Source organism: Schistocerca serialis, chromosome 1 (assembly GCF_023864345.2).
Source record: "Schistocerca serialis cubense isolate TAMUIC-IGC-003099 chromosome 1, iqSchSeri2.2, whole genome shotgun sequence".
Taxonomy (NCBI): Eukaryota; Metazoa; Arthropoda; class Insecta; order Orthoptera; family Acrididae; genus Schistocerca; species Schistocerca serialis.
Window position 1 is genome coordinate 1,166,671,181 of NC_064638.1, and position 25,110 is coordinate 1,166,696,290.

At 37.0% G+C, this 25,110-nt stretch overlaps 1 protein-coding gene across 1 annotated transcript in view; it reads right to left on the reverse strand.

Annotated features, from left to right (window-relative positions):
* Positions 1-3,255: 3,255 nt before the first annotated feature.
* LOC126418429 (probable peroxisomal acyl-coenzyme A oxidase 1) overlaps positions 3,256-25,110 on the reverse strand; it is a 93,969-nt gene continuing 72,114 nt past the window's right edge. Inside the window, exons 10-13 of the mRNA XM_050085191.1 lie at positions 23,302-23,454; positions 8,964-9,069; positions 4,870-5,016; positions 3,256-4,670 (exon numbers count right to left, since the gene is read on the reverse strand). Coding sequence (XP_049941148.1) covers positions 4,410-4,670; positions 4,870-5,016; positions 8,964-9,069; positions 23,302-23,454 — 667 coding nt within the window. The 3' untranslated portion in view covers positions 3,256-4,409. The remainder of the gene's footprint in view (positions 4,671-4,869; positions 5,017-8,963; positions 9,070-23,301; positions 23,455-25,110) is intronic.

Below are 25,110 nucleotides of genomic sequence, written 5' to 3' on the forward strand. Positions count from 1 at the left end.
TACTGTCTTCTGGACCTCATGGGCTAGGTTTTTCAAGATCATTATTTGTGTAATCTATCTTTATATGTACAAAGGAGACCTTTGGTCTCCAGAAATGTCATAATGCATGAGGATAAGTGTTTTACAAAATTCTACAAGAGACTAAGTTAGTTAGTTAAAAGTTCCATTGGTCAATCTCACTGTAACCATTATGATGTGGAATGTGTCAAGTACATAAAAAATGCACACAAGAATCAAGGTTTCTTTCTTTCTTTTTAAAAAAAGCTTAAAATTTTTATTACCTACCCCATTCCCTTAAATGGCACAAAATGCATATTATATCTATAGATTTATTTATTCCCATTCACAAATTCATCCATGGTATGGAAGGAGCTGTCAAGGAGATACGATTTCAGTTTATTTTTTGAAACTATTACTACTGTAAGTCAGACATTTTATTTCATCTCATAATTTATCGAAAAGTTTTACAGCAGCATATTTTACCCCTTTTCTGTGCCAGAGATAGGTTATGTAGACGATAGTGTAAGTCTCTCTTTCTTCTGGTATTATAATCATGAATATCACTGTTTTTAAATTGGTCCATGTTGTTATGAACAAATTTCATTGCTGAGTAAATGTACCGTGAGGCTGTTGTAAGAATTCCTAACCTGTTAAACAGATGACTACAAGATGTGCAGCTATGAGCCCCACGCGTTATTCTAACCAACTTTTCTTTTGAGCAGTGAATACTTTTTGCCTAAGTGTTGTGTTACTCCAAAATATTATCCCATATGACATCAGAGAGTGAAAGTATGCAAAGTATGTTAGCTTAATTCTCAAAATGGGTAATTATTCTTATTGCAAAAGTTGCTTTAGGAAATACAAAACATGAATTTTCCAATTAAGATTCCAGCCCATTGTGATATGTACAATCAAAAACTTAGTATGCTCTACCCTGGCTACTGACTTCTGTTGATGTGTTATTGAAGGAACTGTACTCTTTGCAGCAGAAATTTGGATGTACTACCTTTTTTCAAAGTCATGAGCAAGCCCATTCGCAGAAATCCAATTCATAACTTTTCCAAGGACATTATTTGTATAATTTTCTATTGGAGTTTGTTTTAGTGGATTAATAATGGTCAATTTAGCTTCTTGCTTCACATGAGAAGGGGACGTCATTCATGTGTATCAAGAACAGAAGGGGGACCTATGATCGAACCCTGTGGAACACCCAATGTAGTTTCACCCCAGTTACATGAAGTGGCAAACACCCCTAAATCACTTAAACCATATAAAGAAACTTTTTGCTTCCTGTTCTGCAGATATGACTTAAACCACTCACATGCTGTTCCATTTATACCATAGAATTGTAATTTCTGTAACATAATGTCATGGTTCACAAAATCAAGTGCTTTGGATAAGTCACAGAAAATTCCTGTCGGTTACATTTTACTATTTAAAGACTATTATGTGTGCAGTGAAATTGTATGTTACTGTCTCATTGGGACACAATTTTTGAAATCTGAACTGTGATCTACTAAGTATCCCATTACTGTTGAGATGGCTAACAGCCCTCAAGTATATTACCTTCTCAATGATTTTTGAAAATGCTGTGGGTAAGGATACTGGATGGTTATTATTGACATCTGTGGTGTCCCCTTTTTGTGTAGAGAGGCTTGATAGAGGCATATTTTAACATGTCTGGGAAAATAACTTCAGTTAGTGATGCATTACTTATGTGACTCAGGCTGCAGACATGTGTGCAAGTTGCATTTGCGTGTGTGTGTGTGTGTGTGTGTGTGTGTGTGTGTGTGTGTGTGTGTGTGTGTGTGTGTGTGTGTTTGTTATTACCAACAAAGGCATTAATGGCCAAAAACTATAATTGTGTGAAATTTTTTGTTGTGCCTATTGCGACTCAGAATCTCCGCTATATGGTGAGTAGCAACATTCCTTCTCTAGTATTTCTACCATAAACTGTAATTATTGTTTATTTTCCACTATTGGCCAAATTTGGTTATTATGTCGTCATTTGGTAGGCGACATGCACGAGGACAGGCCATCAAGCAATCCGGCCACCAGCATATGGCAGACAAGCACAATACTTCCATAAAATTTTTATAAAAACAGTTTAAAAGCAGTAATAGAACTGACAACACTGCCCAATGGTGCAAGTCAACTAGACAGTATTCTCGTTTTTGCTACTGTCGTATCATTGCCTCTGGAGTCTAATCATTATACACAGCTAAGACTCCAACTTTGGAAACATGTACTTTATGATGGCTGCACCAAAATTCCCCACTCAAAGGATTGCACAAGTTCTCATCTACCATAGTCTTTTCAATATGATAAACAAATTATCCATATCTTTATTTCTCACTGTTTGTTATAGACAGAGAGACAATTTTCTCATGGTAGATTGACTGATAATGTTTTGTTGAAGTAAACGTTCAATGAAAAAATATCCATTTCTTGTGCCAAAGAATGATTTCCATCATTCCCTGCCAGTGAAATTGATGTTTTCACTTTTTTCTTGGATGAAAAGTGTATGTGACAGCATTAGCACTCATTTTGAGCTGTATTTATAGCTGCCCAAGTTTCACCTCAGGTTTCAACATAGTTCAGAATAATCGTCTTCCTTATGTCAGGTTATGAAGCCTAATACTTTGAGAGGATTTGGAGTCAATGCGGCCAATTTGAACTCTCTTTTCATGTAAAATGGTGACAGAATAGTTTTCTTACATATGGCACATCATGTGGGAAACTGAGGAAATAGAACTTGTGAAAAATTAAATCAGTTTTCAATTTTTATTAACATGTATTTACTCTCTGGATAACCCTGTTACAAAACAGGTAGTCCAAAGCTATGTCGACACAAACAGAAGAAAGATCAAATCTGGGTCTGATGAGAATTATGACCGCTGACAACATAATAAAAGTTCTAAAAATGTACAATACTTGAAACAGAAATTAAAGTTCTAAAAATGATCAATACTTGAAACAGAAATTTAGCTGAGAAAAGACTGTACAAGTGAGCAATTACTACAATAATACTTTCTCTGCTACCTGAGAATTGCTCTTAAAAATATTTTAATAATCTACTGCTTGAAAACTGCACCAGATCACACAGTTCATAATGCATTAGAGTCAGGCTAAGAAAAGGATTGCACATGAATTTTGTTACATTGTTAATAATGTACATAGGAAACAAAAACTTATGTGTATAATGTGAAACGTAAGCTGAAAACGCATAGCATCTGATAAGAAAAATTCAAACTATTATTAAAAAATACTTTCAAGTTTTATTTTGTCCAGCTGTATTTTTACAGTTAATACTGATAACAAGACCAAAGAACAATTACACAAAACACCCCCGACATATGGAAAATTTCAGGTCTTCTACCTGAAATTTCCAGCATGCATCAATAAAAGTTGACTAGAGATTTGCACAGGATTATGTCTCATCACTTAACTGAATCTTATCAGTCTGACCACACAGAAGGCTGCCAGTTACAGAAAACACACAGTTAACAAAGCAATATGAACAAAAACATGTCCAACATATAGATTACTATTAAATAAGGGGCAGCTGGCCATCCATCACTTTGCTGATGGACAGTGTGTCCACTTCTATTTATTACTGTGTTTAATACTTCAGGCTGCCTTCTAATGTGTTGGAAACTCCAATTATCGTCAGAAGATACAACATTCTTTTCAGTAAATAACTTCTGCTTCCTGGCATTAATTTATCACCCCAACTGTTATTGTGGCTGGTTATTTGACAAGTTCGTGTAAGAGATAAATGAAAATTAAAGAAATGCTACTTAAATGCATAAACATATTTAACAGTTGTGCTCTTTATATGCTTTACAGTATCACTGTACATAGTTCTAATGTCAGATTATTAACAAGCCTAAATACATTTTATTTGAGACCAACTCTGAAGTAATTGACAGTGTATTAACCAAAATTTTGTACTTTATTCTGTATTTCTGACATTGCGAGTATTACTTCTGTGACAAACCAGGAAACAGGACTGTTACATCTACTCCCAAGTCTACATTAACTGTACAGTATTACATTTTAACTTTTCTGTAACTTTTATGTTCTCTTATTTACATACATTAGTACGAAAAATGTAATATAAAAATAGTTTTAGCAATTTAACTTTTATATAAAATTTATGACAAATTTAACTAGCACATAAAAATTTTTGGAATCCTTTAGTGTGGATACCATTAGAAAAATAAAGGATCACATTTATTATGCAGCATTTCATCCCTTGCCCTAAATGTACAGAATAAAAAATTCTTGATACCAAAATCAGAGAGAAACAGTTATAAAAAAATAAATGCTTATCATAGTTGTGATAAAAACTACATTGAAGTACAACATAGTGCCTTGGTTTTTAAGTGAGAAGTCTCTCCATCAGATTACAGGTTGGATTTGAATAGTGGTTGCATGTACTTTTTGAAGGACATGTTGACAGGTTCTCTGTTGAGTGGACTTTTTAAAGCTTCATCGAAGAGACGTTGGTACACTTGGCCGTCCCAGGAACCCAACGTAGAGCGCAGAATTTCATCACAGATATCAAAACCATCTACAATACCGACTGCATTTGGCCGTAATAAAGTCAAGAGGGATTCCATCCACAGCTGCACATCCTCTATGTCTTGAGGCTTGGCACCAGCAAACTGGAAATGAGAGAGAAATATTGAAATGAAAGGAACAAATGAGAGGGGCCTGACACGTAATTTCAGAAGATATTCTTTGGCACACTGTGTTACACCTGATATAGTAGGATCACCCTCCTGAAGTCACATGAATGATATCACTTTTCAAAGTTAACAGCCTCTGATAAATATATATACTAATATCAAGTTGTATACTAACCCGAAGAAAGTCACCTGACCGTTGCAAAACCCAGTAGGTGGCATATAATTCACAAAGCTGGGCCAAAACAGCTCGAAGAGCATCTGATGTTTCCAAACTGGATACTCTTTCAGCAAATTTTTCCACGATGAATGCACGGCAGTGAGACTGCAATCATCAACAACAAATTAATTATAATATCTACAGAAAACAGTTATGAATTGATAAACTATTTTCATTCCTACAAACAAATACAACATTACATTGAACAGTGATCAAATAAACTATGAATTCAGTTGAACAGAACAAGGGCAGGAGACAAATGTTAAAAACAAGTGTGTTACACAAAAGGTGTGGATAAATGATGATATTATTCAAAATTCTAGCTCTAGTACTGCAAGGCAGGGAATGGAATTTAACTAACAGCAAGAAGTCAGTCATGAACACTTAACACTACAGTCTCTAAGCCTTACCTTAACTAAATGCATGGAATGTTGGTGTGGGAGATATTTCAGGGAATGTAGGAAGGGTTGCACATGTACCTGAAGGCAGGGTGAGGCGCGGTGTGTCCTGAAGTTGTTAAGGGAGGAGCAGGTCTGTATGGGTAGTGAATTTGCCACATATGATTGCAAATCATTTAATCTGATTCGATGAAATGTGTTACTTGAACTACTAAAGGCTGTTGTACTATGGTTATGGAAGTTAATGAGAACTCAGCCTGAAGCTCCAATCATCAGCAATTTGGGACTGATGTGACAGGCAACTGTTGTTGCAATTTGTGAACTTTGCATTCACCTACGTTATTTGATAGCCATGTTCACCATAACAATTCACCAGTACAATATCAATATCACAGACTATTGATACACCCCTCATGAATCATGACCTAGCCATTGGCGGTGTGGCTCGCAAGCTTCAGCGATACAGATAGCCTTATTGTAGGTGCAACCACAATGGAGGGGTATCTGTTGAGAGGCCAGAGAAACGTGTGGTTCCTGAAGAGGGGCAGCAGCCTTTTCAGTAGATGGTGGGGCAACAGTCTGGATGATTGACTGTCCAGGCCTTGTAACATCAACCAAAACATTCTTTTTGTGCTGGTACTGTAAACAGCTGAAAGCATGGGGAAACAGCCGTAATTTTTCCTGAGGACAAGAAGCTCTACTGTATGGTTAAATGATGATGACGTCCTCTTGGGTAAAATATTCCAGACGTAAAATAGCCCCCCATTCGGATCACCACATCAGGACTACTCAGGAAGATGTCATCAGGAGAAACAAAACTGAAATTCTACAGATCGGAACATGATTTGTTAGATCGCTTAATCGGACAGGTGGGTTAGAAACTTTAAAAAGGGATATGGATATTTTGAAGTTAGATATACTACGAATTAGTGAGGTTCGGTGGCAAGGGGCACAAGATTTCAGGTAAGGTGAATACAGGGTTATAAATATAAAATCAATTAAGGTTAATGCAGAAGTAGGTTTAATAATGAATAAGAAAATAGGAATGCTGGCAAGCTACTATGAACAGCATAGTGAATGCATTATTGTAGCCAAGATAGATACGAAGTCCAAGCCTACCACAGTAGTACAAGTATATAAGCCAACTAGCTCCACAGATGAAATAGAGAGTGAGGAAATGTATGATGAGATAAAAGAAATTATTCAGATAGTTAAGGGAGACAAAAATTAATGGTTGTGGTGGACTGGAATTAGATAGTAGGGAAAGTAAGAGAGGGAAAAATGCTAGGTGAATATGGACTGGGGGAAAGGAATGAAAGAGGAAGTCGCTTGGTAGAATTTTGCACAGAGCATAATTTAATCATCATTTTTAACACTTGGTTTAAGAATCATAAGAAGAGGTTGTATACATGAAAGAGACCTGGAGCCACCAGGAGGTTTCAGTTTGATCATATAATAGTTAGATAGAGATTTAGGAACCAGAGTTTAAATTGTAAGACATTTCCAGGGGCAGATTTGGCCTCTGACCACAATTTATAGGTTATGGCCTACAGATTAAAACTGAATAAATTGGAGAAAGGTAGAAAATTAAAGGAATGGGACCTGGATAAGTTGAAAGAACCAGGAGTTGTTGATAGCTTCAGAGAAAGTACCAGGCCACGGTTGACTGGAACAGGGGAAAGAAACACAGTGGCAGAAGAATGGGTATGTTTGAGAGATGAGATACTGAAGGCAGCATTGGATCAAGTAGGCAAAAAGACAAGGCTTTCATAGGTAAAAAGACAACACCTTGTAGGAATCCTTGGATAACAGATGAGATATTGAATTTAACTGATAAAAGGAGAAAATTAAAAAAATGCAGCAAATGAAGCAGGCGAAAGGGAAAATAAATGTCTAAAAAATGAATATAATAGAGGGAAACATTCCACGTGGGAAAAATATATCTAAAAAGAAAGATGATGAAACTTACCAAACAAAAGCGCTGGCAGGTCGATAGACACACAAACAAACACAAACATACACACAAAATTCTAGCTTTCGCAACCAATGGTTGCCTCGTCAGGAAAGAGGGAAGGAGAAGGAAAGACAAAAGGATATGGGTTTTAAGGGAGAGGGTAAGGAGTCATTCCAATCCCGGGAGCGGAAAGACTTACCTTAGGGGGAAAAAAGGACAGGTATACACTCGCACACACACACATATCCATCCACACATACACAGACACAAGCAGACATTAGTCAGGTTAAAACAAACATGCTGAAATTAGTTGAAAAGCTGGTGCTTCCTTAGTTATTCTAAATAGCTGCTTTTTATTTACCATTAGTAGCTTATTCGCCAGCTTATCAGCCGTACTTGAGTCTGTGTTTAATAACTACTGCTATTATTTACAGTGACCAAAACAAACTGTTTTCTTCACTCTGTAAGCAAATAGGGCTTCTGAAAATACCTATGATTTTATTTTGACATTAAAAAATTTAAAACTTTATCATAATTTTTTATTGTGACATCTGCAAAGTAACAGAAAATAAATATAAAAAATTGGCTTCAGATTAATTAACTCTTTATCACCATTCTGTCATGATCTGCTAGCTTTAACAAATGTGAGTATTCCATTTCCAGTTGTGTAAAATGCTTCAGCTTCCAGCTGTGTAACATGCTTCAGCTAAAGTAACTGTTTCTCTCTTTTTTAAAATACTTTTTAATGGTGTAATATGGCCTAAAACTCAAAAGTATTTTATTCAAGTCAGAAAATGTTGGCAGAAAATGAGTCAGTACAGAAATAAGCAGAAGTTTACACATTTACTAAAACACATTAAAAATTTTTGTTGTTTTTGATGATAATACGTACATTTTACAAAATTTAACTTTTAAGTCCAAAATGGAAATTCACATAACAGCCATCATAAAATAGCAGTAGTTCGTATCTGTATCACTGTCACTCGTGGTTAAGCTTTCTGACCTATGTTCCAGCATATCAACCATTACTGTCTTCAACACTACTCCATTTCATACTTTTTCTTTTTTGCTCCAGAAACTTTTGTTATCACAAGATATCCTGCTTGGTCAAGCCATGTTCATGCTAGATTTAGTTTGCACCTAAAATTAACTGGAGTTCCATTTCTATTATAAGCAACATTTTCTTTGATATTATTTGCATTGGTGTACGGTACCCTTGTCCTCGCTAAAGGTTGATCTCTCTCTCATCCTGGGGTTATGCGTGGGCAGCACTTTCTTTTTAACTCCCCCCAAACTATCCCTCGCTCCTCTTGAGGAAGTAAGTATTAGTTCTGAATCTAGGTAGTGGGCCGCTTTTAGTTTTATATTTGTCTATGGGAAGTGCAACACATACATTCTTCTGAAAGTAAATAATGGCCAGCAGTTCAATCTCATAATTTATTAGTTTTCTTTACTGAATTTTCCTTTGATACAGTTTGCATACAGTAACTCTAATTAACATAAAACACAGTTGGATTTCAAATAAAAATTACCTCCCGTAAGTCCCTTAAAGGACTTTCTATTAACATTCCCCTTCACAAAAAAGTAAAAAGCCTGAAAATGTCTAATAATAAGATAATGTAGCTTACAGAGTAAAAGTAGTACTACGAATGCAAGTTAGAAGGATTACGTCATTTGGTTTCAGTTGAAGACAAACTCACCTCTGCGCACTGTACTAGTTCTATAGACGTCATATTCCAGGCGTCCTCAGACGAATATCCACCTCGTATCCTCCTTTCCATGTCTTGGTGACAAAGCTTAATTTTTCTGTGTACAAACACACTTAATTGAAAATGTGCAATTTTTGGCATATAATATCACCAGTTACTAATAAAACACAACTACTACAATAGACTTCAAGAGAAGCTATATCAACTAATGGATATTTTGTGATACTTCAATTCAACTAAATCATTAATAACTTACACAAACAGCTCATTGTTTCACCAGTGAATGAATTTAAGAAAAGATTAAGGAAATACATACTGAATAACTTGTGGTTCATATTCAAGACCATGCACTAAGTGAATAAACGTGTTCGGTCTGCACACATCTCATTTGTACGTCAGCAATATTCACGGAAGCACAGGAATTTAAAAAGAAAGGGGAGCATGGATATTTTACTTTAAATATTTCAACTTCTTTAATCAACAGATTTGGTACTGCAACAGATTCCCAAGTTCTTTAGCGCTCACTTCATTTATTTGCTGCAATTTTATTGCAGCTCCTCAGTAGCACCGGAAGAGATGCAGAACATCAGGAAGGTGTTCCCTTTTTGATATTACTCTCACATTCTGTCAAGTGCAGTTAATTTTATGCAAATATCTCTTATTAATTTTTTTTACTAAGAAATCTGATGTTCCACTAAAATAATATTTCTCTCTCCTCTTTTAAGTGAATAGAAATATTGGTTCAGGTGAACTTTTAAACTGCATAAATAAGCAGCAGGATTCAGCAAAGATTTTTGACATGAAAAATTTTAGAAACTCATTTCCTCGTCCATTCAGGGTGTAGGTGCAGATATTGTGATAACTGGCACTTTAATACATACCCACTTCAGTGTTTTAGTTGTTTTTTCTTTGCATGTAACAGTCTTCCCACAAACATATCACATAATTTACTCCCTTATGTTTTCTGTACAGTTGGTACAGCTGCGCCATGAAGTGGACGACTACTGTCAGTATAGACGATCTGCTTTGCACCCTACATTTTTAATACCCAACCTGTTACCCAGGGGAAAATAAATGTTAATGTCTTGCTTGTGTCATGCGTATTTGGAGGTACCAACCAACCTAAGAACATATTACTTGAAACAGCTAAAATTAATAGTCTGTAAATGAAGTGAATATTGATGTTGTCTGTACACTGCCCCCTTCCCCCAGCCCAGTCCCACCCCACCCCACCCCCATCAACAGAAATATCTGCACTTATACCCCTAACACTATGTATACAATGGTGACATATTGATTGTATTTTCCTCAACATTCTATACAAAGACTATCCCTCCAAAGACTCCATCTGATCCTGCCTTACACAGATATCACAGCGATATTTAATATTTGCTGATAGTGTCAGCATTCTGACCAGGGCTATAAACTCAACCACACAATCAAGATATGTGCCAGATAAACTTCTAGTTAGTACACAGAAATCTGATTTGTAATCTTAAAACAGTCTGTAATATGCAATCCCAAATATGTAAAAATAATTTAATTTTCTAAATAGTAAATAAAAGTAATCTGGGTCCAGCTGCTGCAAGCCTTTCAATATGAATGCCACTTTGATAGCTAGGCTTAGTTATTGGTCACATATTAAATGAAGATTCACTGGTAAAATATTTTATATTTTGTACTGGGATGAATGACACATGATCAAGGAACTCTGTTTGTCCCAATTTCAGAATTGTCCTAAATTCAGAATATTATCTTTCTGTGTTAATATGCATGTAAACACATTAACTGAAAGAGACTTGCTTTGCTTTGTCTATTTTTCCACATGCAGTCTGATCCGAAGACTGGTTTGATGCAGCTCTCCATGCTACTCTATCCTGTGTGAACTTCTTAATATCTCAAAAACTACTGTAACCTACATCCTTCTCAATCTGCTTACTGTATTTATCTCTTGGTCTCCCTCTATGATTTTTACACTCACACTCCTCTCCAGTACTAAACTGGTGATTCCTTGGTGCCTCAGAACATGTCCTATCAACCAATCAATTCTTTTAGTCAGGTTGTGCCACAAATTTCTTGTCTGTCCAATACTATTCATCTAACTTATGTAGCCACAAATAAGATTTGCTGCTTTGCTTTTGGATGCAAAACTGAATAAGTTTTTAGGTTGACATAAAAGTTTTTTGTTGAACATGCTACTTGCAGTTGCCCATGCAAGATACAAGACTTTTGAAATCCACTCCGCAATGTTAGAATGTTTTCCATTGCATTTTATCGATTGTCATGCTGTGCGCTAATCTCACTGGAAATCTGATCCTTTTAAAACAAGATGGCAAGTTGAAATGAATGGAATTTGTGGTGTGAATACTACCGTTCCTTTTCCGCTAATTTCTCTGGTTCTACGTAGTTTTAATAGAAACATTTTTGCACGGGCATACTGGGAACATTGAATTCAGGAATTCTGTTAGGAGCTTTTCTGACTACATCAAGGGATTTATCTTTTCTTGCTAAAATTATTCTTTCACACAACTATTCTTTGTCTGCATTCTTTCTCTCTATAGGGGGATAGGCCTTTCTTTGAGTTGTTTCTCTCTCTTTACTATCTTGCACAATTCACTGTTTAACAAGATAATGCCACAGTGTACATCAATGAGATATGTGCCGTTTCAAAGTGATAATCTAGAGAGAATACTGCAGAACATTCAAAAACATTTGTTAAAATTAGAGAGAACTCATAAATGCCTAAGAACAATCTGGAATTTCCCTCTTGAAAAATCCACTGATGCAAAAGAGACAGTCTGGTGGCCACATCAAACACTCATATCTCCATGATCACAATAACTACCACCACATGGCTACTATAGCCACAATGGAGGATTGAAGGGAAGCTAGCACCAGACACAAAAGACAGCTATATGATTATATGAATGCATGGTGTCCAAGCTTTTGGACATGCCCGAAAGAACAGACACCACACAAAATCCACAGCTATGATACATTATACGGAAATTGAAGGTGGGGGGGGGAAGAAATGAAAGGAAGAGGAAGGGGTTATTGATGTTAGATGCATCAGGACATTACGCAGAACCAGTGGCGACAAGTGAAAATGTGTACCAGATCGGGATTCAAACCCAGGATCTCCTGCTTACTAGGCAGGTGCGTTAACCAATGCGCCATCTGGGACACAGTGTTATTGCAACTGCACAGATTACCTCGGCACACCTCACGGCCGACCCACATTCCCACAGAGCTCCGTCTATCTGCAGTCCCTGTCCATTTCCTCATGCTCGGATGTACTTGTGCACCCACACTGAAGAAGGTGGGTCCATGCCCAGCTAGGGGAATCAGTTGTATGAATGCAGATAGGCGGCGCTCGGTGGTAATGTGTGTTGGCTGTGAGGCATGCTGTGACAGTCTGTGCAGTTACGATAACACTCCAGCCCGGATAGCGTAGTAATTAACGCATCTGCCTGGTAAGCAGGAGATCCCGGGTTCCAATCTGGTCCGGCATACATTTTCACTTGTTGCCGCTGATTCCATGTAATGTCTTGATGCAGCTGACATCAGTAATCCCTTCTCTTTCCTTTCCTTTCCTTTCCTTTCATTTCTTCCCACCCCTCCCCCCTCCACCTTCAATTTACATATAACAAAAACCAGTCACTGGTATTGGGTGGTTTTGAGCCACTGCCACTATATTTTACATCCTCACCAATCTATGGGATAATTTTGTTCTAAAACAGAAAATTTCAATATGTCATTTAAAGCACACAGTGAGAAAATTATTCTTTCAACACCTACATATATACTCCGTAAACCATTGTGCAGTATATGATAGAGAGTGTTTCTGACTGTAACATTGATCATGGACTCTTCCTTCCATTTGTGTATGGATCATGGGAGGAATAACTACTTAGAAGTTTCTGTGCTCACTGTACTTCTATTAATATTGTCTTTGCAATATGTAGACGGTTGTACTACATTCCTAGATTCCTTAAGGACATCATGGTTGCCTTTGACCATAAAATTATTTATTTAACACCCACTATTTCAATTTTAGTTGTGTGGCCATTATCAAGTAGAATACTGTGAAACTATGCTTCAGCTCATGTCAAACCGTAAGAACATATTTAAAAGTTTGCGATGGTACAGTGACCTCACATGGCAATGTTTTTGCCATAGTGCAGTGATCAGTCATTACTTATGTTTGTTTCAGTGTGGAAGTGATCGGTAGCAAATTGTGGCATGTAGATTGAAATGCTGAATGTTATCAAAAGTGTTAATATTTACTGAGTGTTTGAATAAATCATAATCCATGGGCCCTTAACACGTCATGTTCTCACTTGAAATGTCATCGTAGTAGCCCTGGAGGGATTATTTAATGAGATTAGCTGTACGGAAAGTTTGTTGGAAAAGCAAGGAGAGACTGCGATGTAAATATAGCGGGCCTGAAGGAATACTGACAGTGTTGTTATACATGAAGAACGATGACAAGGACATCACTTTCTGCAACAATCTTTGTATCCAGAGCTCGAGTGCCAGCATCTGTGTATGGTGAGTGAATTAGACATTTCCAAGCAATGTTGGACAGGAAAAGAATGGTAGGCTGTAAATAATCTCATTTTAATTATAATTTGTGTGTGCAGTATATAATTGAACAACAATGTCTAGTCAAACAGAGAATGGTGACATAATCAACGGAGAGGACAGTCTTAATCAGGACAGTGGTGTGTTAATGAATCAGAATTGTGTGGAATTCAAAATGTAGATGCCCCAGGAAGTGGAAATACAAACTTGACTGTAAATGTTGAACCAAGTCATGCAGTAACAGATAACAATATGGTTGAGGTTGTAGGAAACGTGGATGTACTGATGCAGTTTTTACAAAAACTGAACGCTGATTTGAACAAAAAACTATGATTATGAGCAAAATCTGAACAAAAAATTCAAACAACGTACTAAAAACTGGACAAAATGTTTGATCAAAAGGTATTGCATTTTTGTAATGAGTTTCAGGGTCAGTTTAATAATTTTGTTCAGGAATGTAGGAGTCATGTGCAAGGTTACAGCACAGTATCAAAATGTCAAAGCAGATGTAACTAAGATACAGAAACAAGTCACCTCACAAAAAGATGTATTAAATGAGCTTTACTGAGCAGTGCCATTACAAATAAGGAGGTATTTCTAGTTCCAACTGTGTGTCAAGAAAATAAGAAATCAGTCATTAAAGTAGCATCAGGTGTGCAACAATGTTTCAATCTAGGATCAAAAATACAGACACTGGCACAATTAAGAATGTAAGAATATTCCGTACCCCAGTAGATACAAACATTATCCAACAAGAAATTGAAATTTTAATACAAGAAAATCATGGTACAGGTTGTTGTAAAAACCTTGTTAACATTGTGCTTGGTCAAGGACAGCTAAAGAATTTGACCAATATAAACAATTACACCCTGTGGATTTCATGAAACAATTTGAAGTTGTATTTGTATGAATTCAAAATGAATCAGAAAAGAATCGATATTTTTGTATAAGGCACATGCATGCAGGTGCTAGGACATGGGGAAACTGTGTATCCAATCAGTATGCTCAGGACCGGCACGAGGAGTCAATGCATGTATTTCTTCAAAATCACTGGAAGTACAGTAATTATCTGAACAATCCTATGTGTTGATAATTTAATCATAATTCTGATAAAGCATTTACCACGGAAAGTAAGGAAACAGTTAGCATTGTGAAAATTTGATGATTTTGATGAGTTATAACGGGTTGTTGTTCATTTAGAAGAAATATATAATGAAGGAACACTGAGTGGATCAGAGTGAATCTCAACTCATTCTAATGAATTGTTTCAATGAAATGATGCACTGCAGCAAGATAATTATGGACCTACAATGTGACAATCAACAGCAACACACTACCACAAGAGGAGATGAACATTCGAGAAATTACTGGTGTAATGATGATCAGATTCGAAATGATGAGAGGAGACAAAATGATTTTGGTAGACATAACCAGCAGATATTAGATTATGGAAGAGTTTGGCATTATTTGTCACTCAGAGATATGGATGACAGACTAGGAGTTTCGATGAGATGTGCTCCACAACGTCTGGAAAGTCTATTGGGTCAAATAGGAGAATACAAATGATTAAGTGTGAAAGTGAAGATATTAGGGCTGAACTACTGAGAGGAAGGTACACACAATGTAAATGAAGTGTTGAATCCAGTAATTGAACTTAGTGTAAGTGGACAGAAAATTACAGCAATTTTAGATTCTGACAGTGATACTACAGCAATTTCTAAAAGTTTGTATGAACTGCTTCATGGAACAGAAGAGGTACCTGCTTTCCCTGTCAATAGTGTGCATATCATTACAGTAACTGGGCACAGAAGTTGTGCTGTTACTGGATGGGCGCTCATTAGAAGCAAGATTTCAGACAGATATTCTTGATTCTTTGTCTGTGGACTGGACTTCTGGCAATGACTGGCTGGCAGAAAGAAGATGTAAGATTTATTATGGAAGAGGACGTTTAAGTGTTTGTGATGGGAATGATGAATTGGAGCCTTGTTTTGTCAGTTTAGTAGAAGAAAAGGAGACATGTCTGCAGGACTAGGAATTAGTGTGACTCAAAATAAAATAGATGATATTGAAGCACCAGGGTATATGAAAGAAAATGTGTCCAGAGGAAAGGAAGAAATAGTTTGAGACGTCACATAAAAAATTCAGGAAAAAATAGATGACTTAGTAACTTGTCAGCTTCTTATTGAGAAGAATTACAAGAAGTTTTACGTATGTGCATGCCAAAGTATTTTCAAATAAACAAGGATTTACTGAAGGGAGTGTAAATATCATATTAAAGTATGGCTGCATGAGCCATTTAAAATTAAATCATATTCAATACCATTAGCTATAAGAGAGGCCATAGGAGAGGAGATTAAACACATGGTGAACTCTATGACAGATCGGATAGTGAATATTGCAATCCGATATATCCAGTAGTTAAGAAAGATGGATCCGTCTGCCTGGTGATGGAGGCTCGAGCTATTAATCACATTATTTTGTCCCACAGGGATCAGCCCAAAAACATGGAATATTTGCAGAAGTTTGCTGGTGCTTATTTTCTTAGTAGCCTTACATGACAAGTAGCTATTGGCAATTGGAACTGGAGGAAGGGAGCTGAAAATATGCTGCATTTTTGTTCAGTGGATGGTGTTATCATTTCGAATGGATGTCATTCTTTTAAACATTTTGCCAGCAGCATTTCTAAGAACTCTAGATGACATTCTTGGAGAACAACTCATACAGCACATAATCGTGTATGCTGATGACATTTTAATCGCGTCTCCATCTTCTGAAGAGCACATGTATATCCTCGATCAAGTTTTGAATACATTTGAATCAGCTGGAGTTACAATCAGTTTGCAAAAATCTGAATTCGCTCGAAAGAAAATCTAATTTTTAGATGTGTTATCTCATCAACACGGATTGAAACACATGAAATCCATTCGACCAAGGCATAATAACCCAGAACTTTTATTAATTGTAAACCAGATCCACAGAAATTAGAAGCTGTATGAAATTTTCCTGTGTCAACATCTGAGAAATAACTTCAATCCTTTCTTAGGTTCTATGGGTATTATTGTTGATTTCTGAAAGGACATTGTCAGTCATCACCTGCGTTACTGTCATTAATCAAGAAGAACTCTGTTTGGAGCTGGGGGACTGAATAACAAGAAGCATTTGATGAGATACAGTAACAACTTTTGGAATCTCCACTATTACACCAGCCTGACCTTCATGAACCATTTAATCTTGAAACAGATCCAGTGAGTGTGGACTTGGTGTTGTTCTATATCAAATAATCATTGAAGATGGTCAAGAACAGAACTGTATAGTTGACGTTTACAGGTCATGTTTTGACAGCATGGGAGAGAAAATGTACAGTGACGGAAAGAGAAGTGCTTGCAATTATTTGGGGCTTTGACCAATTCCACTATTTTCTTCTGGGATGGTGTACTATTGTATGGACAGATCATATGGCATTATCTCTCCTTCTGCACTGTAAATTACTTCTTAATTGTCTTTCCAGATGGGCTATCGCTCTGCAGGAATACAGTTTCGAGATTCACTACATTCCTGGTGAAACAAATGTGGTAGCTGATGATCTGACACATCTTCCTCAAAATTTGAAAAAAGTTTGTACAGATACACCACATGTGAACGACATCAAAATTAATTTCATGAAAGGATTTGAAGGAGAATCAAAAATTTGTTCCACACACACACACACACACACACACACACACACACACACACACACAAACAAACGGAACTTACACACACATGACCACAGTTTCTGGCAGCTGAAGCCACTCCGCTATATGTTGAGTGGCAACTATCCTTTTCATAATATTGTTACATTCCATCCTGGATTTTCCATAGTTTGAATATGTTATCTTGTACAAAAGAACAGACTTAAACTCTGAAGAATGGAGGCTTTGCATACCACAGCATATGACTGATTAATGTTTTAATTAAATACATCCACTATGGTTCTGGAAACTTTGGTCTGAAGAAATGCTTACAGCAATTTGAAAAACTCACAATTTTCAACAACTACTCAGTGAGTTGACAGATTATTAAAGAATCTCCTGACTTATGTCAGTATACCAAAATATCTACAACGCAACATAAAGGACTTATGCACAACATTTTGCCACATAAAATAGGTGAGATTGTTGGGTTAAATCTTCTTCGACTTTTTCCAAAGTCTCATGGAAATTTCATACATAGTCATCATCGAATTATTTTCAAAATTTGTTCATTTCTTCCCACTAAGAAAAACTAACAGTAAGATTGTCATTAAGAAATTGAAAGTGGGTTACTTTCTGAATACCATACGACTGTGTAGTATTTTGACAGATAATAGACTGTAATTTCATTTTAAGGTATGGAAATCATTTATTGATTGGTACATCAACATATAGACCTGCATCGAAACCTGCAGAACGTACGATGCGCGTACTTGAACGACTGTTTAGAGCATATTGCGGAAGGAAGCACATTAATTGGATAATAAGTTGTCTGACTTTGAAGAGGTAATGAACAGCTTAACCCATGATAGTGCTGGTGTTCCAGCTTGTACCATTTTGCATGATAAAGAACCTGACAGTATCTTTGATGAATTTATTTATTTTCCATCACAAAGTGAACTGACGGCTGGGGGCAAAAACGCAGCAACAACATACAGCTCTGAAGCAAATGGATGGCCTTGGCAAGAAAAGAAAGACAGAACCATTTAGTGAAACCTGTTGTGTATAAGATCAGGGATTGTTTATTAATACAATACCATTTTAAATAGTCCGTAGCAAAGGAAAAAGTTACGAAGTTTTTACATTACTATTTGAGACCATTTAGAATTTGGAGAATAGTACAACCCAACTCTGTTGAAATAGAAAAACTTAATGGGAAAAATATTTTGGACCTCATCTTGTTGAAAACATCAAACTTTATCACATGAGGCTGGAAGGAAATGGAGAAGAATAGTGTGATAGTGCTCAAGACAAGAACAGAATGGTTGAGGATTTTTTCCCAGTGAGTTAGGATAACAAATTGATTGAGTTTTTTTCTTTGTACGCTGCTATTAAGATGTTAATAACAGAGAATTAATGAATAGTTTGATTTTTTGCAAGTGCTATGACGTAATATGTCTTGTGATGGTTTTCAAACTTAATTTGCTTAGGAATTATTACAATGTGAATGTACTTAAATTTCATCTCTGTGCCATTTTGAATTGTACTGTTAGCATGTGATGATTACATTTATTTTTGTTGTGGTTAAAGTGTGTTAAAGTGAAGTGTCCTGCTGCATGTTTTCTTTCTGTGTTTATGAGGTACCATAACCTGGCAGTATTACGTCACCACTACGTCAGAGTGTGCAAACTGCTGGCTCATGGAAAGTAACCAATGTCACAACATGTGACATCCAATAGATTACAAATTCTCTGCTGAGTGGCGCACTGTGGCAACCAGCCATGCTACACTGCCACCACCGCTGTAAGCAGCGCAATGTCCCCCACTCCACCAGAGCATCTCTGTGTGCAGTCGCCCTACCCAGCAGGCCATGGACAACGGGGTGTTTATCAACAAACCCACATGATGTGGAGCAGTGTCACTGTTGTGAATCCCATGTAATGTATTTACTTTGCTGGTTAGGTATTTTTTTTAAAAAAAAAAACAATGAGTACCCACTACTGTAGTGATTAAATGTGATACCAAAGTGCAACAAAAATATTTTTTGGATATTGCAAAGATGTAAGGTATTTATGTATTCATGTATTTGTTTCATGCACTCACTGCAACTGAAACAACATTTGCCACCTTTCCCCCCCCCCCCCCCCCCTGCCCCCCTTTTTTAAAATCCATTAATTACAGATGATGGATGTCACTTTGATTACTTATTTATCTGTGTGGCTGCATTGTTAAGCATGTGTGTCTTTTTGTTGTGTTATGACAATATTTCATCTTTGATTGTGGTGATAACAAGAATGTTAATTTTATTAATGATTATTACTGTCTGGTTTAGCAGTGCTTTATTAATTGATCTACTGAAATTGATTACTTCATTGACTAATTAAAAAGTTGATTACTTCAGTAGATACTTTAATGATGAACTTTAAAGTTGATGAATTCAGTTAGGAATAAAAGACAGAAGAATGTTATTTTACACAACAGTGGCAGTTAGATTACTGTATACTGTGCTGACAGTTTGTGGCTTAATGCCTGACAGTTTGTGGCTTAATGCTCTCATCTTTCTTTATCGATCTCTCACAGGCACAAAGTGGGCTGTTTTGATGATGCTAAAAATAATTTCTCTTGGTAATGTTGTGGTGTGGTAACTCTCTTGGAATGACAATAACTTCAATATTTCTTTAATTAAGGTTATATCATATTCCCTTGTGCTCTTTACTGTTTACTGGGGCCCTTCTTACATGATCAATTTCACACTGAAACTTTATGTCACCACAAATTTCTAGGCAAAATTAATTTTTGAGATCTGAGAGCATGTGAGGGTAGTGTCTTCACATGCCAAGTATTTGCTGTATGTTAATAATTTAGAATGTATAGTTACTGATGAAGTTCTCCATTGAACGTGTTGTAGCTGTGGCTACCAGAATAAGTTAATCTTTACTTGTGGACAGTAGGCTAGAGACCAGTCATTGTTGTGGTGTGAGTTAGTTGCAGTTGGACTCTCGGCGAGGACAGAGTGAGCCAAGTTGGATAGTGCATTCATTGGCACTGCTCGGTTGTCTTAATGATTTTACAGCATGTCCATGCCACAATAGGTTGTTGCTTAAATTTCATTGTGGCATGTAGATTGAAATGCTGAATGTTATCAAAAGTGTTGATGTTTACTGAGTGAATAAATCATAACTTGTGACCTCTTAACAATCAATGTTCTCAATTCAAACAGTCGTCATAGTTCCTCTGGAGGAATTATTTAAAGAGATTATCTATATGGAAAGTTTGTTAGAAAAGTGAAGAGTGACTGAACTGCAAGAATGCAGCTACATTAACTGAGAACAAGACTATGTATATCACATATGGAAATGTGATTATGACGTACACGCATGTCAGGTGTATTTTAAGGTCCGACATGTGCTGAAACACAGTTTTACAGTATTCCACATGATAATACACCCACAACCAAAACTGCAATAGTATTGTCTAATCAATTAATTTTAAAGTCATTGGCAACCGTGATGACCTTCAAAAAATTTGGCATGACCGTGAACCCCAGATAAGAGAAGTTAATCACTTAATACTGGTTCTTAAAACTTCAAAAGTAGTCTTTCACAAGAAGGTTTGTATGAATCTTCAAGTGTCTGCCAGATCAGTTTTTTCTGAATGTCTATGACACTCTCCCATGATTCAGACAAACCTGTGTCCATTTGTGCTGCCCTTCTTTGTTTACAAAATAATATAATTGGATAGATAAAAAAAATCTACTCATCAAGCAGCAGCAGAACACACACATAAAAGCAGGTTATAATTACAAAAGCTGTCAGAGTCAGTGGCTCAGTCTTCAGGCAGAAGGGTTGAAGGAGAAGGAAGAGGAGTGAAGAAAAAGGACTGGAGAGGTCTAGGAAAAGGGGCAGATATCGGGAGATGTACAGGACGGGGTAAGAAATAAAGACAGACTGTTGGGGACTGCACTGGATGAGATTTGAAAACCTGAGAGCTTAAAGGTGGAAGTCAGGGTAATATGCAAGACAGAGATTACTGATAAAACATCATACATGAGTTAATAAGAGTGAAAAGCTAAGTGCATTGTACATAACAGAGGTGGAGGGGGACAGCAAAAGATAGACAAGACAGAAAATGAAAGATGTAGAAAAATACAATGGAGTGAATAAAGGAAGAAATGAAGAGATGCAAGAAATTAACATAAATTAAGACCAGGTAGGTGGCAAGAACATAGGACACGTTATAGTGTTAGTTCCCACTAGTAGAGTTCTGCAAAACTGATATCTGGGGGAAGAATCCAGATGGCGCGTGTGGTGAAACCAGGCACCGAGGTTACAACTGGACTGTCATGTTGTAAAGCATGCTTTGCAATAGGATATTGTGTGTTACCACTGTACACCTTCTGCCTATGCCCATTCACCCTAACTGATAACTTCATGGCATTCATGCCAATGTAAAAGGCTGAGCAGCATTACCCCACCAGCCTAGTTCAAAAGCAGATTTCCGGCCATCACATCCAACCCTGGTACTGCTGATCCCTCCAAAAACCAACTTCGGAGCACACCACTTGTCACACAGTAATATCCTGATCCTGAGTGTATTAATTAGCTACTTCAACAAGGCCACGACTTCCTAAAATCATGCCCTGAAATGTGGGACACTCTGTCTTAGATTTTGCCCACCACACCTAGAATACCTTTTCATTGCCATTCCAATCTCCGCAATATCCTTGTCATAGTCAGACTCTATGCTCTTTATGCACCCATCTCCCTACGCTATGGCTCCTATCCTTGTGGCTGTCCCTGCTGCAAGACTTGCCCTGGGCACCCTCCTACCACCATCTATACCAGCCCTGTAACTGGGAAACATATACTATCAAAGGGGACAGCAACCTTGTAAAAAGACACGTCATATACCGGCTGTTACGTAAACACTGTTGGGCCTTTTACATCGACGTGACTATTACCAAGTTATCAGTTAGAATGAATGGACATAGGCAACACACAATATCCTGTTGCAGAGCATGCTTTACGACATGACAGTTGCGACTTTGGTGCCTGTTTCACCACACACACCATCTGGATTCTTCCCCCAGTTACCAGTATTACAGAACTCTACAGGTGGGAACTAACACTACACTGTGTCCTAGGTTCTCGCCACCTACCTGGCCTTAATTTATGTTGCATCTCTTCATTTCTCCACAGTAGCTACTCCTTTCTTCACTCCATTTTAGTTTTCTACATCTTTCATTTTCTGACTTATCTATTTTTTGCCGTCCCCCTCTTACTTCTGTTACGAACAAAGCGCTTGGCTTTTCACTCTTATGAACTCATGCATGATGTTTCATCAATAATCTCTGTCTTGTGTATTACCTTGTCTTCCACCTTTAAACTCCCAGGTTTTCAAATCTCGTCCATTGCAGTACCCAAAAATCACTCTCTTTCCATCTCATGTGGTAAAAATGTGTTTTGGCACAGAAGATTTTTCTATTTGCTTTTTTTGTCATATATCAGCCATAATAAAGACTACAGTTTCAAAAAACCTATCACCTTACAAGCAAAGTGCATTCCAAACTTTATGCTACAGGTCAGTGCAACAGGATGATACTAGTGGCTAGTGTGTCACATGGTACACTGTGTACTCATGCTCCATGTCGTCCACCATCTGCCTTCTTATATGCACACTACTTTTGTGAGTTCAACAGTGATGGAATAATAAACTTACTTTCTTCTAGTCCTGGTGCAAAGTACAGAATATGTTTCTAGTGGAATCTACATATTTTTTGAAAGTTTGTGGTATTTTATAACCACATACAAAAAGTATTTAATGATCTATCTATGGTCATAATATGGAGGATGTGAGGGGAAAAGATTCCTTGAAATCCATTTTGCTTTCTGCATGATCCTGAAATGAAAGTATCTTTGCCATATCCCATCTGCAGCACTGCTCCATTATGAACAAGAAACTGCTTACAATGAACCAAAGGACAATCACTTTTGTCGCAAACACTGGTTTCAGTTTTATAGCATAACTTCCATATGCTTTGTAAAAACTTCATTAACATTGTTTTCTGTACGTACCCTGCAGCCACTTGCCAGTATGCACGGATGAGTCCTTGCATTGTTTTCTCAAAGGTTCCCTCACTGCCTCTGCCTACAGCTTGGCGTAAGTAAGCCACCGTTGGTGTCAGTGCCTGATTGCTGGCAGCAAGGCCCCATGCTTTCATCAAGAACCTGCAGAAAGTTAACAATGATTTTACAGTTTAACAACCTTCAACGCAAAACAAAATAATGTATTTTCAAAAAACAAACTGCAGTGAGTAATGACAGATAAAGAGTAACTGTGTTGAGATGCAGTAACAGCCCAATAGACACCAATAAAAAGACAGCTGACACTGAAACTTATTCAACTAAAGCATCCATTCCATTTCACAGTGTATAGGGTTGAGAGAGAGAGAGAGACTAGAGTAGGTAAGGAGGAGGAGGGGGGGGGGGGGGTGAGAGTGATAAATAGGGAGACAGAAACATTTAAGAGTGCATATATTGTAGCCATAGATTTCTGTCCAGCAAAATGTATGGAAATTACTGAATCACTTATCAGTTAAAAAATCTACAGATATACAGCACATTTCAGGAGGAACATATTTTAAGAGATGGTAGTATAGACTAATTCAAGTAAAACATTCCATATCACAATGCATCCAGTTTTATTGTTCACAGAAACACAGCTGTTAGAATGTAACTCAAACAGAATACTGACAGAAGGTTTTTAAGCAAACACAATTGATAAACTTCAAAGTTTATTTTAATAAATTCCACTTATGACTTAAATGTGCTTTTGAATTCTCTTGATGATATCACCTGTCTGTGTGGTTACCTTTTCTTTGTAGACTTTGCCTTTCAACCACCACCACAGGCAAAGATCTAAAAGGGGCAAGTAACATGAAATTTCTACTGATCCATTTTTCAGGGATTGTTAGGTTTATATGATGTCTCACCTAACTACTACAATGTGCAGAACAACATACCCTCCCTTGTAGCCAAAGGAACCTCTTCCAATAATGCCAGAAGCTAATTTGCAGTGAAGTCTAAATAACTGGTCCGTCTATTATACCATACTGCACATTTACAGAGAAACATTCTTGAAAATGTGTCTCCATAAAGGCATGTGAGTTGTCATTGAAGAAACAATGTGAGTTATCAGTGTTATTTGATACAGTCATGAGTTAAAGTGGCTTCATCAATAAACAATATTAATGAGATTAGCTGCTGATTTGCAATTAGCTGATGACAACATTCCAGTTGCCCACCTTCATATCCTCCTTGAAGGCCCTGAATCCACTGTAAATGGTAAGGATACAGGCCCTGCATATACAATGTCTGCCAAATTCTTGTATGTGAAACACAGAGACATGTAGCAACTCTGTGTGCGCATGTTTATGGACTATATTCTACAAATTTAATAATGCTTTGCATGAGGTCTCCTCAAAAAATTATGGAACATTCGTAATTTCATGGCCACTGCTGTGTTGGAGTGAAATGTAGTTGGCATCTCTGCACACACCTGTTTTAATGTGTAACTGCTGGAAGTTTCATTGTTGTATGTTAGTCAGTTGTTGTTCAGTGCTGTATTGAGTAGAATGTTGTGTCACACAGTTTGTGAATTTTGAGATGACAGAGTTATTAGAGCAATGTGTCTGCATTAAATTTGGTGTGAAACTCAAGTAAACCTTTACAGAGACACAACAAATGATGCAGGAAGCCTACAGTGATGAGTGCTTAAGCTGTACTCAGTGTTATGAATGGTTTACACGGTTTAAAAATGGCCAGATGGAAGTTAAAGATGACCCCATTCAGGATGTCCTTCGATGTCTACTGACGATGCTCATG